Below are 12,497 nucleotides of genomic sequence, written 5' to 3'. Positions count from 1 at the left end.
GCAGTAGGAGCGGAAGATGGCCAGCTTTTCCTTGTAATCTGCCAGAGGTTGCTGCGCCACGGTAGTCCTTGCCCGGATGGATAGATAGCGCCGTTTCATAAAACGAAAGCACCAAGATGGACTTCCTTGAAAATGTTCGATTTTCATTTCTTTTGCAAGCGTTATTGCCCTCAGTCGAATGATGACTGTAGAGACGCTTCTCTGTATTCTGGTGTGTTAATGATTTCATCTATCCATCTACTTTTAGGTCTTTGCCGTGGTCGCTTTGTGTCCAGTGGTATCCAATTGATAGTTTCTGTGGTCCACCTTTTGTCAGCTCTTTGGGCAACGTGGCCAGCCCATTTCCATTTAAGGCTTTTTATTTTTTGAATGACGTCTGTAACTCACGTCTGCTGTCTTATCCAACTGCATCTTTTCTTGTAGCGAATGTCCATTTTCAACATTTGGCATTCCATGTTCCTTTGGGTCACACGTAGTCTTTGTATAACTTTGGCATTCGTAGTCCAAGTTTCACTACCATAAGTGAGGACTGGTAAAATACATAGATCGAAAACTTCTTCTTCTTCTTTTCAAGCAAATGGGAAGATTGTTCTTGAATATAACACTAAGCCTTCCATAAGCCTACCAGGCAAGCTTTATGCGACGTTCAACTTTGGTGCTTGTATTTTCATCCATTGTTACATCCATCCATCCATCCATTTTCTGAGCCGCTTCTCCTCACTAGGGTCGCGGGCGTGCTGGAGCCTATCCCAGCTGTCATTGGGCAGGAGGCGGGGAAGACCCTGAACTGGTTGCCAGCCAATCGCAGGGCACATAGAAACAAACAACCATTCGCACGCACAGTCACACCTACGGGCAATTTAGAGTCTTCAATTAATGCATGTTTTTGGGATGTGGGAGGAAACCGGAGTGCCTGGAGAAAACCCACGCAGGCACGGGGAGAACATGCAAACTCCACACAGGCGGGGCCGGGGATTGAACCTGGGTTCTCAGATCTGTGAGGCTGACGCTCTAACCAGTCGTCCACCGTGCCGCCCTCCATAGATACAAGTTGGCCTAAATAGATGTAGCTGTTGATGGCGTCTAGGGCATAATCCTCCATTTTAATATCTTTTTGGGGACAGTAATGATTGAAGATGACCTTCGTTTTGCTTTTGTTGATTTTCAGACCTGAGCGACGGCTTTCTAACTCTAATTCCTGAATACGACGCTGTAGTTGTTCAGCATCGTAGGAGAATAAAATGATGTCGTCTGCAAAACGAAGATGGCTCAAATAAGCACCGTTAATTTTTAGTCCTTCTTTTTCCCAATTGAGGTTTTTAAATATTTCTTCAAGGCAAGCTGGAAATAGCTTCGGAGACAGTGTGTCGCCTTGCCTGACCCCTTTTCCTAGACTTATTCGCACTCTTTCATCATCAATTCGTATTGAACCTGAAGAATTGTTTTATATTGATTGTAGAATGTTGATATAGGTCGGCTCTATCCCTTGATTTACAAGTACTAGCGCCTGCTGTATTGTAGTGATGGTGAACGCTTTTTCATCGTCGATGAAGGCTACACACAGAGGCATTTCGTACTCGTGTCGTTCAATTATTTTTTTAACTGTCTGTATGTGGGCTATAGTATTAAAAAGGCTACGAAAACCAGTTTGTTCTATCGGCTATGCTTCATTCAACATGAAGGTTGTCTAACATAATCTAGGAAGTGTTACACACACAGAGCTAATAGTCATAACATAACAATAAAGCATGTGAAGGTTGTCTAATTCCCATGGGCTCACCACCTGTGGGAGGGGCCATAGGGGTCGGGTGCAGTGTGAGCTGGGCGGTGGCCGAAGGCGGGGACCTTGGCGATCCAATCCCCGGCTACAGAAGCTGGCTCTAGGGACGTGGAATGTCACCTCTCTGGCAGGGAAGGAGCCCGAGTTGGTGTGTGAGGTCGAGAAGTTCCGACTCGATATAGTCGGACTCGCCTCCACACACACCTGGGGCTCTGGTACCAGTCCTCTCGAAAGGGGTTGGACTCTCTTCCACTCTGGAGTTGCCCATGGTGAGAGGCGCCGAGCAGGTGTGGGTATACTTATTGCCCCCCGGCTCGGCGCCTGTACGTTGGGGTTCACCCCGGTGGACGAGAGGGTAGCCTCCCTCCGCCTTCGGGTGGGGGGACGGGTCCTGACTGTTGTTTGTGCCTATGCACCAAACAGCAGTTCAGAGTACCCACCCTTTTTGGAGTCCTTGGAGGGGGTGCTGGAGAGCGCTCCCGCTGGGGACTCCATTGTTCTGTTGGGGGACTTCAATGCTCACGTGGGCAATGACAGTGAGACCTGGAAGGGCGCGATTGGGAGGAACGGCCCCCCCGATCAGAACCCAAGCGGTGTTCTGTTATTGGACTTCTGTGCTCGTCACGGATTGTCCATAACGAACACCATGTTCAAGCATAAGGGTGTCCACACGTGCACTTGGCACCAGGACACCCTAGGTCGCAGTTCGATGATCGACTTTGTGGTCGTGTCATCGGACTTGCGGCCGCATGTCTTGGACACTCGGGTGAAGAGAGGGGCGGAGCTGTCAACTGATCACCACCTGGTGGTGAGTTGGCGCCGATGGTGGGGGAAGATGCCGGTCCGACGTGGCAGGCCCAAACGTATTGTGAGGGTCTGCTGGGAACGTCTGGCAGAATCCCCTGTCAGAAGGAGTTTCAACTCCCACCTCCGACAGAACTTTGCTCATGTTCCGGGGGAGGCGGGGGACATCGAGTCCGAGTGGACCATGTTCCGCGCCTCCATTGCTGAGGCGGCCGACCGGAGCTGTGGCCGTAAGGTGGTCGGTGCCTGTCGTGGCGGCAATCCCCGAACCCGTTGGTGGACACCAACGGTGAGGGATGCCGTCAAGCTGAAGAAGGAGTCCTATCGGGCCTTTTTGGCCTGTGGGACTCCTGAGGCAGCTGATGGGTACCGGCTGGCCAAGCGGAATGGAGCTCTGGTGGTCGCTGAAGCAAAAACCCGGGCATGGGAGGAGTTCGGTGAGGCCATGGAGAAAGACTTCCGGACGGCTTCGAGGAAATTCTGGTCCACCATCCGACGTCTCAGGAGAGGAAAGCAGTGCACCACCAACACTGTGTATAGTGGGGATGGGGCGCTGCTGACCTCGACTCGGAACGTTGTGAGTCGGTGGGGAGAATACTTCGAAGACCTCCTCAATTCCACCGACACGCCTTCCCATGGGGAAGCAGAGTGTGGGTTCTCTGAGGCGGGCTCTCCTATCTCTGGGTTTGAGGTCACCGAGGTAGTTAAAAAGCTCCTCGGTGGCAGGGCCCCGGGGGTGGATGAGATTCGCCCGGAGTTCCTAAAGGCTCTGGATGTTGTGGGGCTGTCCTGGTTGACACGCCTCTGCAACATCGCGTGGACATCGGGGACAGTGCCTCTGGATTGGCAGACTGGGGTGGTGGTCCCCCTTTTTAAGAAGGGGGACCGGAGGGTGTGTTCCAACTACAGGGGGATCACACTGCTCAGCCTCCCTGGTAAGGTCTATTCAGGGGTGCTGGAGAGGAGGGTCCGTCGGGAAGTCGAATCTCAGATTCAGGAGGAGCAGTGTGGTTTTCGTCCTGGCCGTGGAACAGTGGACCAGCTCTACACCCTCGGCAGGGTCCTCGAGGGTGCATGGGAGTTCGCCCAACCAGTCTACATGTGTTTTGTGGACTTGGAGAAGGCGTTCGACCGTGTCCCTCGGGGAGTCCTGTGGAGAGTGCTTCGGGAGTATGGGGTACCGAACCCCCTGATACGGGCTGTTCGGTCCCTGTACGACCGGAGCCAGAGTTTGGTCCACATATCCGGCAGTAAGTCGGACTCGTTCCCGGTGAGGGTTGGACTCCGCCAAGGCTGCCCTTTGTCGCCGATTCTGTTCATAACTTTTATGGACAGAATTTCTAGGCGCAGCCGAGGTGTAGAGGGGGTCCGGTTTGGTGGCCTCAGTATTGCATCTCTGCTTTTTGCAGATGATGTGGTTCTGTTGGCTTCATCAAGCCGTGACCTCCAACTCTCATTGGAGCAGTTCGCAGCCGAGTGTGAAGCGGCTGGGATGAGAATCAGCACCTCCAAATCTGAGACCATGGTCCTCAGTCGGGAAAGGGTGGCATGCCATCTCCAGGTCGGGGATGATATCCTGCCCCAAGTGGAGGAATTCAAGTATCTTGGGGTCTTGTTCACGAGTGAGGGAAGAATGGAACGGGAGATCGACAGGCGGATCGGTGCAGCGTCTGCAGTGATGCGGACTTTGTATCGGTCCGTTGTGGTAAAGAAAGAGCTAAGCCGAAAGGCGAAGCTCTCAATTTACCGGTCGATCTTCGTTCCTACCCTCACCTATGGTCATGAGCTGTGGGTCGTGACCGAAAGAACAAGATCCCGGATACTAGCGGCCGAAATGAGTTTCCTCCGCAGGGTGTCCGGGCTCTCCCTTAGAGATAGGGTGAGAAGCTCGGTCATCCGGGAGGATCTCAGAGTAGAGCCGCTACTCCTCCGCATTGAGAGGAGCCAGATGAGGTGGCTGGGGCATCTGATTCGGATGCCTCCCGGACGCCTCCCTGGTGAGGTGTTCGGGGCATGTCCCACCGGGAGGAGACCCCGGGGACGACCCAGGACGCGCTGGAGAGACTACATCCTTCGGCTGGCCTGGGAACGCCTCGGGATCCCCCCGGAAGAGCTGGATGAAGTGGCTGGGGAGAGGGTAGTCTGGGCGTCCCTGCTGAAGCTACTGCCCCCACGACCCGACCCGGATAAGCGGTAGAGAATGGATGGAGGTTGTCTAAAACTAATAGAAGTAATATTTGATATATATATTAAACATACATTTTCCAGCACAATATATATATATATATATTCACACACAGTTGGGTACGGAAAGTATTCAGACTCCTTAAATTTTTCACTCTTTGTTATATTGCAGCCATTTGCTAAAATCATTTAAGTTCATTTTTTTTTCCTCATTAATGTAAACACAACACCCCATATTGACAGAAAAAAACAGGATTGCTATAAGTATTCAGACCCTTTGCTCAGTATTTAGTAGAAGCAACTTTTTGAGCTAATACAGCCATGAGTCTTTTTGGGAATGATCCATCCATTTTCTGAGCCGCTTCTCCTCACTCGGGTTGCGGGCGTGCTGGAGCCTATCCCAGCTGTCATCGGGCAGGAGGCGGGGTACACCCTGAACTGGTTGCCAGCCAATCGCAGGGCACATAGAAACAAACAACCATTCGCACTCACAGTCATGCCTAGGGGCAATTTAGAGTCTCCAATTAATGCATGTTTTTGGGATGTGGGAGGAAACCGGAGTGCCCGGAGAAAACCCACGCAGGCACAGGGAGAACATGCAAACTCCACACAGGCGGTGACGGGGATTGAACCCCGCACCTCAGAACTGTGAGGCTGACGCTCTAACCAGTCGGCCACCGTGCCGCCCTTTTTGGGAATGATGTAACATATTTTTCATACCTGGATTTGGGATCATCTGCCATTCCTCCTTGCAAATCTTCTCTAGTTCTGTCAGGTTGGATGGTGAACGTTAGTGGACAGCCATTTTCAGGTCTCTCTAAAGATGCTCAATTGGGTTTAAGTCATGGCTCTGGCTGGGCCATTCAAGAACAGTCACAGAGTTGCCAATGTGCTCTTAGGAACCTTAAGTACAGCAGACATTTTTTTGTAACCTTGGCCAGATCTGTGCCTTGCCACAATTCTGTCTCTGAGCTCTTCAGGCAGTTCCTTTGACCTCATGATTCTCATTTGCTCTGAAATGCACTGTGAACTGTAAGGTCTCATATAGACAGGGGTGTGGCTTTCCTAATCATTTCCAATCAGTATAATCGAACACAGCTGGACTACAATGAAGGTGTAAAAACCATTTCAAGGATGATCAGAAGAAATCACAGCACCCGCGTTAAATATATGAGTGTCACAGCAAAGGGTCTGAATACTTATGGCTGTGTGATATTTCAGTTTTTCTTGTTTAATAAATCTGCAAATATTTCACCAATTCCGTTTTTTTTCTGTCAATATGGGGTGCTGTGTGTACCTTTAATGAGAGGAAAAAATGCCCTTAAATTATTTTAGCAAATTGCTGCAATATAACAAAGAGTGAAAAGTTTAAGGTGGTCTGAATACTACTACTACACACACACACTCACACACACACACAGACCCTTTCCAAAAAAATTTAATATCATGGAAAAGTTTATTTAGCTCCATAATTCCATGCCAAAAGTAAAACTTTCATAAATTGTAGATTCAGGGCCCACAATGTAAACAATTTCAAATATCTATTTGTTTATTTTTACATAATTTGGGCTTCCAGCTCATAATACATACAAATATATATATATGTATACACACACACACGCACACACAATATTGGGAAGACTGTCTCCACGATTTCATCCTGAATGGGTTTTGTGAGGCAAGACACCGATTTTGTAGCTCAACCCAAAACAAATCCTAGGTTGATGAGGTAAAGCTCATTGCTCTGTATGTGCCTATGTAATTATTCCACATCAAGGTGCCATTGTGGACGTTACTATCTGCACCCCGCAAGCAGTTTGCATTGAAAATTTTATCCATCTGCAATGAAATCTCTTGTTTTTTAAACACAATTTGTGCATTCTGGTCGAGAACCAATTGGCAATCAGTTTATCCCATTGGAAATATTGCCAATATAATTGATCAATTTGAGGGTAAAACACATAATAGAATAAAATATAAATCCCTAATCAAGCACTATATAAACTAGGGGAGTGCCCTCGCCCAAGCACGGTTGGAAGCGATGCTTGACTACCAATGCGTGAGCACATGACAGGATGCACTGTATACAGCATGTCTTTCGGTACTTATAATGTTGCCCAGTGTTGCTTCAAAATTAAGATTTTGACAATGTAAACCTTCAATCCCGACTCAACAGTCTTTTGCCCAATGATTTTTAAGCCAGCCAGATTGTGAAGATGAGCATGTGGAGACGCCCATGCTGCATGCTGAGATGTTACACAATTGTTTTTTGTACACCTTCCATACAATACAAGCGCCGACTGAATGACCCAATGTTTTCCTCTTGAATTCTGACTGCTATTCAGATACAACTGCAGCTGTTGATGTGATTCTTTTCCCCTACTTTTTAACAGTCTGGACAGTAGTTCAACAAGCTTAGTGTATTAATTATACTGTATATCTTTTGTGATGGAAAATTACTCTTTTCTCCTTCCTTTTTTAAAATATATTTTTTTCTAAATACATTGCGTACATTATATTTCATGAAAGCTTGTTGATGTGCTGATCGGAGATTTGTATTTAAATGCTGATATCTTCTGCCCTATAATTTCAGTCTTTTTCTGTTTTGAAGGGTCTGATAGGACCAGCAGGAGTGCCAGGACCAGCAGGACCAAAGGGAGAGAGAGTGAGTTTCCAGTATGACTTGAGATTTCCATTTCAGAGACGGTAGACTGGAAATTCTGTCATTGCAGGGTGAGAGTGGAGACGCAGGACTACCAGGACCAATCGGCCCGCAGGGCATCCCTGTAAGTCACTTTTAATTGCAGGAAAAAAGAAATTTCCATCTAAAATATTTATTTTAGATGGAAAAAAACCTAACTTTTTTCATGATACAATGTATGGAAATTTAAAAAAAATTAAATGTGGCAGTGAAATTCATATATTATACAGATTCACTACACACAGAGTCAAGATTTTATATCTTATGATGTTGATGATTATAAAATAGCTTGGAGCTAACAAAAATCAAAGTTGCCATCTGAAAAAAATTTATATTACATAAGAGCCAATCAAATCAAAAAAGTATGTTCGTTAATATGCAGTCAATACATAAAATCTCCCAAACACGTGGGGAAAATGTGTTATGAATCGATGAAACTAATATTGAAACATTTGGCCATAATTGCAAATGGTATGTCTGGAGCGAACAATACACTGCTCATCACCAAAATCATAATATTTTGGGGCTGCTTTTCTTTAGCTTGAACTACGGCCTTAGACAAGGTGGAAGAAAAATTATAGACGGTTTGAAATAGAAGTCAGTGTTACCACAAAATTAATTAATTGAATTGGTTAATTCTGCCCCGTCCCCGCCTGTGTGGGGTTTGCATGTTCTCCCCGTGCCTGCGTGGGTTTTCTCCGGGCACTCCGGTTTCCTCCCACATCCCAAAAACATGCATTAATTGGAGACTCTAAATTGCCCGTAGGCATGACTGTGAGTGCGAATGGTTGTTTGTTTCGATGTGCCCTGCGATTGGCTGGCAACCAGTTCAGGGTGTACCCCGCCTCCTGCCCGATGACAGCTGGGATAGGCTCCAGCACGCCCGCGACCCTAGTGAGGAGAAGCGGCTCAGAAAATGGATGGATGGATGGGTTAATTCTGGACACAGCTACATCCCCGGTTTTAAGAGGGGGTCCACACTTGTGCATCCATCCATCCATCCATCCATTTTCTGAGCCGCTTCTCCTCACAAGGGTCGCGGGGGTGCTGGAGCCTATCCCAGCTGTCATCGGGCAGGAGGCGGGGTACACCCTGAACTGGTTGCCAGCCAATCGCAGGGCACATACAAACAAACACCATTCACACTCACAGTCACACCTACGGGCAATTTTTAGAGTCTCCAATTAATGCATTTTTTTGGGATGTGGGAGGAAACCGGAGTGCCCGGAGAAAACACACGCAGGCACGGGGAGAACATGCAAACTCCACACAGGCGGGGCCAGGGATTGAACCCGGGTCCTCAGAACTGTGAGGCTGACGCTCTAACCAGTCGGCCACCGTGCCGCCCACACTTGTGCAATATCAGTTTATTATCATTTATTTATTTTTACTTCCTTTCTCGAAAAAGTTTCTTTTTCAACTGAGTTGTACAGGTTATTGTCAGAGTGGAACCATAACTGCGATGTGGCCCGTGACATAAATGAGTTTGACACCCCTGCTTTAGAAGTTCAACTAAACAGGTTTATGCCCTGAATTTGAAAAATGATAACATAACATTCAATTTACAGGTACTTACTTTTATCGTCTACTATTCAATTTACAGTAATTAAAGTTTGTAACATTTGATTAATAAACTTGAAAACATGGCATTAAAACCTGATCTGAACAAGAGATACGAAAGTCATTTTCTGATTCAGCTATGCAAAAATTGTCCTAAATCAGTTGGAAAAAAAATATATAGAAAACTTACAAAAAACTAATTTTGTAATGCAGTGTACTCATTATAATTAAAAGAAATAAAGACTTGAATTATTTGCCTATGGGTATAGTCCATAGAATGTCTTTCACTTTTTGAATTGAGGTACTGAAATAAATGTAAAGTTATTGTTATTATTGAGCTGCATCTCTACATGCTATATCAGCAATGTACCATTGCATATCGTCTAGTTGGCCATTCCTGATGTTGTACCGACTGCTGCAATTGTTTTAACACATGGAAATACTGATACACTGTGTCCAGAATTATTAGGCATTTTTTTTCTCATTTTTTAGGTTTATTTTTATTATTCACCAAACACAGTGCTTTAGGTTAATCCAAAACGTTAATAAACGTCAAACAAGAAGATATTGTTTAAGATATTAAAAGTGAGGTTTAGGCTTTCTTCGGAGAATATCATTATGAGGACAATTATTTGGCAACTATTGGTGTGCAGAATTATTATGCAACGAAATGATAAACAAATTTTCCCATCTCACTTTTTTATTTTCATTTGTTCAAGTCAGAATTATCAACAAATTCAAAACTTTCCAAGCGAAATTGATACAAACTGATATATAAAAATTAGCCAACATAGTCAACCTTATTTTCAATAATGGTTCCTTTCATCAATGGATTCTGTCAGTTTTTTTTTATTTGTAGTTGATCAAGTTGATGTGCAGCAGAAACCACAGCCTCCCAGCCATTGTTCTAAGGGGTGTGCTGTTTTCCTTCACTCTATATCGATCGTTTAAGAACAGTTCACATGTTCTCAATTGGGTTCAGGTCAGGTGAGTAAGGTGGCCATGACATCTGTTTTACCTATTTCAATCCTTTACTGGCCAGCCACGCAGAGGACTTGGATGCAAATGATGGAGCATAAAAATCATTGTCTTTTTGAAAGATGCCGGCTTCTTCCTGTACCACTGCCTGAAGAAAGTGTCTTTTAAAAACGGAGAGTATGTTTGGGAGTTCATTTTGAGCCCAACTTCAACCAGGTCCAACCAGCTCACCTTTAATAATACCAGCCCATACAAGTATCCCACCTCCACTTTCCTAGCATCTGATTCGAAGTGGAGCTCTGTGCCCGTTAGCGATCCAGCCACGGGTCCATCCATCTGGTTTGTCAAGTCACTCTAATTTCATCAGACCATGAAACCTTTGAGAAATCTGTCTTCACATATTTGTTGTCCCAGTCTACAGGATTAGAGATGCTTCCTACTTTGTAAATGATCATGGTGTGTGAATTCAGAAACATTGTTTTTTGTGCGTGCGCACGTGTGTGTGTGGGTGTGTGTGTGTGTGTGGTGTTTTTAAGGAAAACCTTTGACGATAATGGTTTGCCATTTGGGGACTTGTATGGTTGACTTGCCAAAATACTCTCTCTCTCCAAATCTCTATCTCCTCACAACCCAATTTTGAAGCATAATGATGCATTTTATAGCTAGTATGGCACCAAACCACTCAAATCAAAATCAGAATCATCTTTATTTGCCAAGTATGTCCAAAAGACACACAAGGAATTTGTCTCTGGTAGTTGGAGCCGTTCTAGTACAACAACAGAGAATTTACAGAGAATACTTTTGAGACATAAAGACATTGACAAAAACAGTCACTGAGCAGTAAAGGGTTGCTAGTTATCTGGTAATGCCGGTACAAATTTTATTTTATTTTATTTTATTTTTGACAATTTTTTCACAAAGATCTCGGTTTTTTTGACAATGATCTAAGTTTTTCTCTATCACAACAAGTTTTTGAACAAACTGAGAACAAAGTGGAACAAAGGAAATATATACAGTACCTATGTATATAAAACACTAAGATGGAATAGTTACAAGCTTTGAAAAAAAAAAAAAAAACAGCATAAAACTAAATAAAACTTATAACGGTATGCCCATAGTTACAAGGTTAAGCGAAAAGCCAGCACAAATCTTCTTAATTCCTACTATGCTAGCTTTCTGTTTGCATATATTGATAGTACTGACATATTGGGAGCTGCATACACCTTTCACCTGTCCCTCAATTGTGACTGCACAAACAAGTTGCCACATAGCTTGAGATGAGTCCAATAGTAATCAGTCGGCAAGTCTTACTTCAGATTTGATTTGAGCTGTGGAGAAAAAACTTGACATGCTAGAAAAAAAACCGATTCCAATTTTGGAATCAGCATGCCAATTTTAGTTTTAATCATCATAAAAATTAATCTCAACTGAATTTCTTTCCCCCCACATTGTTCCCCAGTGTAATGGGTTGCTGGTAGCGTTACGCTTGATTCTTCTCAAATCCTTGGCAGTTAATTTGCATCTTTTTCTCTCAACACGTTTCTTGCGATCCTATTGACTATTTGTGACAAAATGTTTGATGGGTCTGTGATCATGCCCCGATATCTTAGATATTTAAAGAGTGCAGCATCCCACTGTGTGACCTTTGTTCATTTTTGACTCTTCAGTCAAAAATGTTTTGCCTAAAGAAAATAAGTTGACTATTCATTATGCACACCTTTATATAAAGTTTTCATCTTGGCACACACTCATTACACAAATACACAGCACCTTGTATGCTTAAATCCATTAAGCATTCAGGTTTATCCAGCTGGGAGCTAGGAAATGTGCCTAAATGTGACGATATGGTCAAAGTACTGACTTGCCTAATAATTCTGCACACGGTGTATTTATCTCTGCCGCACTTAAATTTGTAACTGCTTTTTGACTGCAAAAAGGAAATTTACTTGGACAAATGATCTGTTTCTTTATATATTTATGTATTTAATTATTATTGTTTGTTTCCCTTTTCAGGGATTTGCAGGGCCACAAGGACTCAAAGGGAATCGGGTAAGAAATATTAATATACGGGTATGAAGATATTGAAGCCAGTGCACATACTGTATTAAACTCACATAGACCAAAGCAGTGTAATTCCACAATTAACTAAACACTTCGTCTTTGGAAGTAATGCTTCAACACAGTCAGTGGCTACTTGTGTTGTTTTTGTAAAGGGACATTTTATGCTCAGTTACAATTGTAATATTTTATTGACACAGTCAACTAGCCAAAAATGAAACATTATTCATTGGAGATTTATAGCGCCTTAGTTTCCCCTGAAATATAATATACGTAAATAGTATTTATTCTTTAAACTTTCTTGAAACTGGTGGTATTCAACATGGATGACTAACACTGTAACTGCATCTAAGAAAAAATGGTCCCAATTAAATTTGACTTGTTAATTTTGCTGCCACTGAGCTGAGTTGTGATTACTTCAAAGGCTCATAA

At 44.3% G+C, this 12,497-nt stretch overlaps 1 protein-coding gene across 22 annotated transcripts in view; it reads left to right on the top strand.

Moving 5' to 3' along the window:
- col13a1 (collagen, type XIII, alpha 1) overlaps positions 1-12,497 on the top strand; it is a 150,600-nt gene that overhangs the window by 113,499 nt on the left and 24,604 nt on the right. For all 22 annotated transcript variants that reach the window (XM_061789821.1, XM_061789837.1, XM_061789825.1 and 19 more), the window contains 3 exons: positions 7,380-7,433; positions 7,501-7,554; positions 12,021-12,056. In XM_061789821.1, coding sequence (XP_061645805.1) covers positions 7,380-7,433; positions 7,501-7,554; positions 12,021-12,056 — 144 coding nt within the window. The remainder of the gene's footprint in view (positions 1-7,379; positions 7,434-7,500; positions 7,555-12,020; positions 12,057-12,497) is intronic.

This window comes from Phyllopteryx taeniolatus, chromosome 11 (genome assembly GCF_024500385.1).
Source record: "Phyllopteryx taeniolatus isolate TA_2022b chromosome 11, UOR_Ptae_1.2, whole genome shotgun sequence".
Taxonomy (NCBI): Eukaryota; Metazoa; Chordata; class Actinopteri; order Syngnathiformes; family Syngnathidae; genus Phyllopteryx; species Phyllopteryx taeniolatus.
Note: the sequence above shows the minus strand (reverse complement) of the source record. Positions and strands in the feature narration are given on the sequence as shown.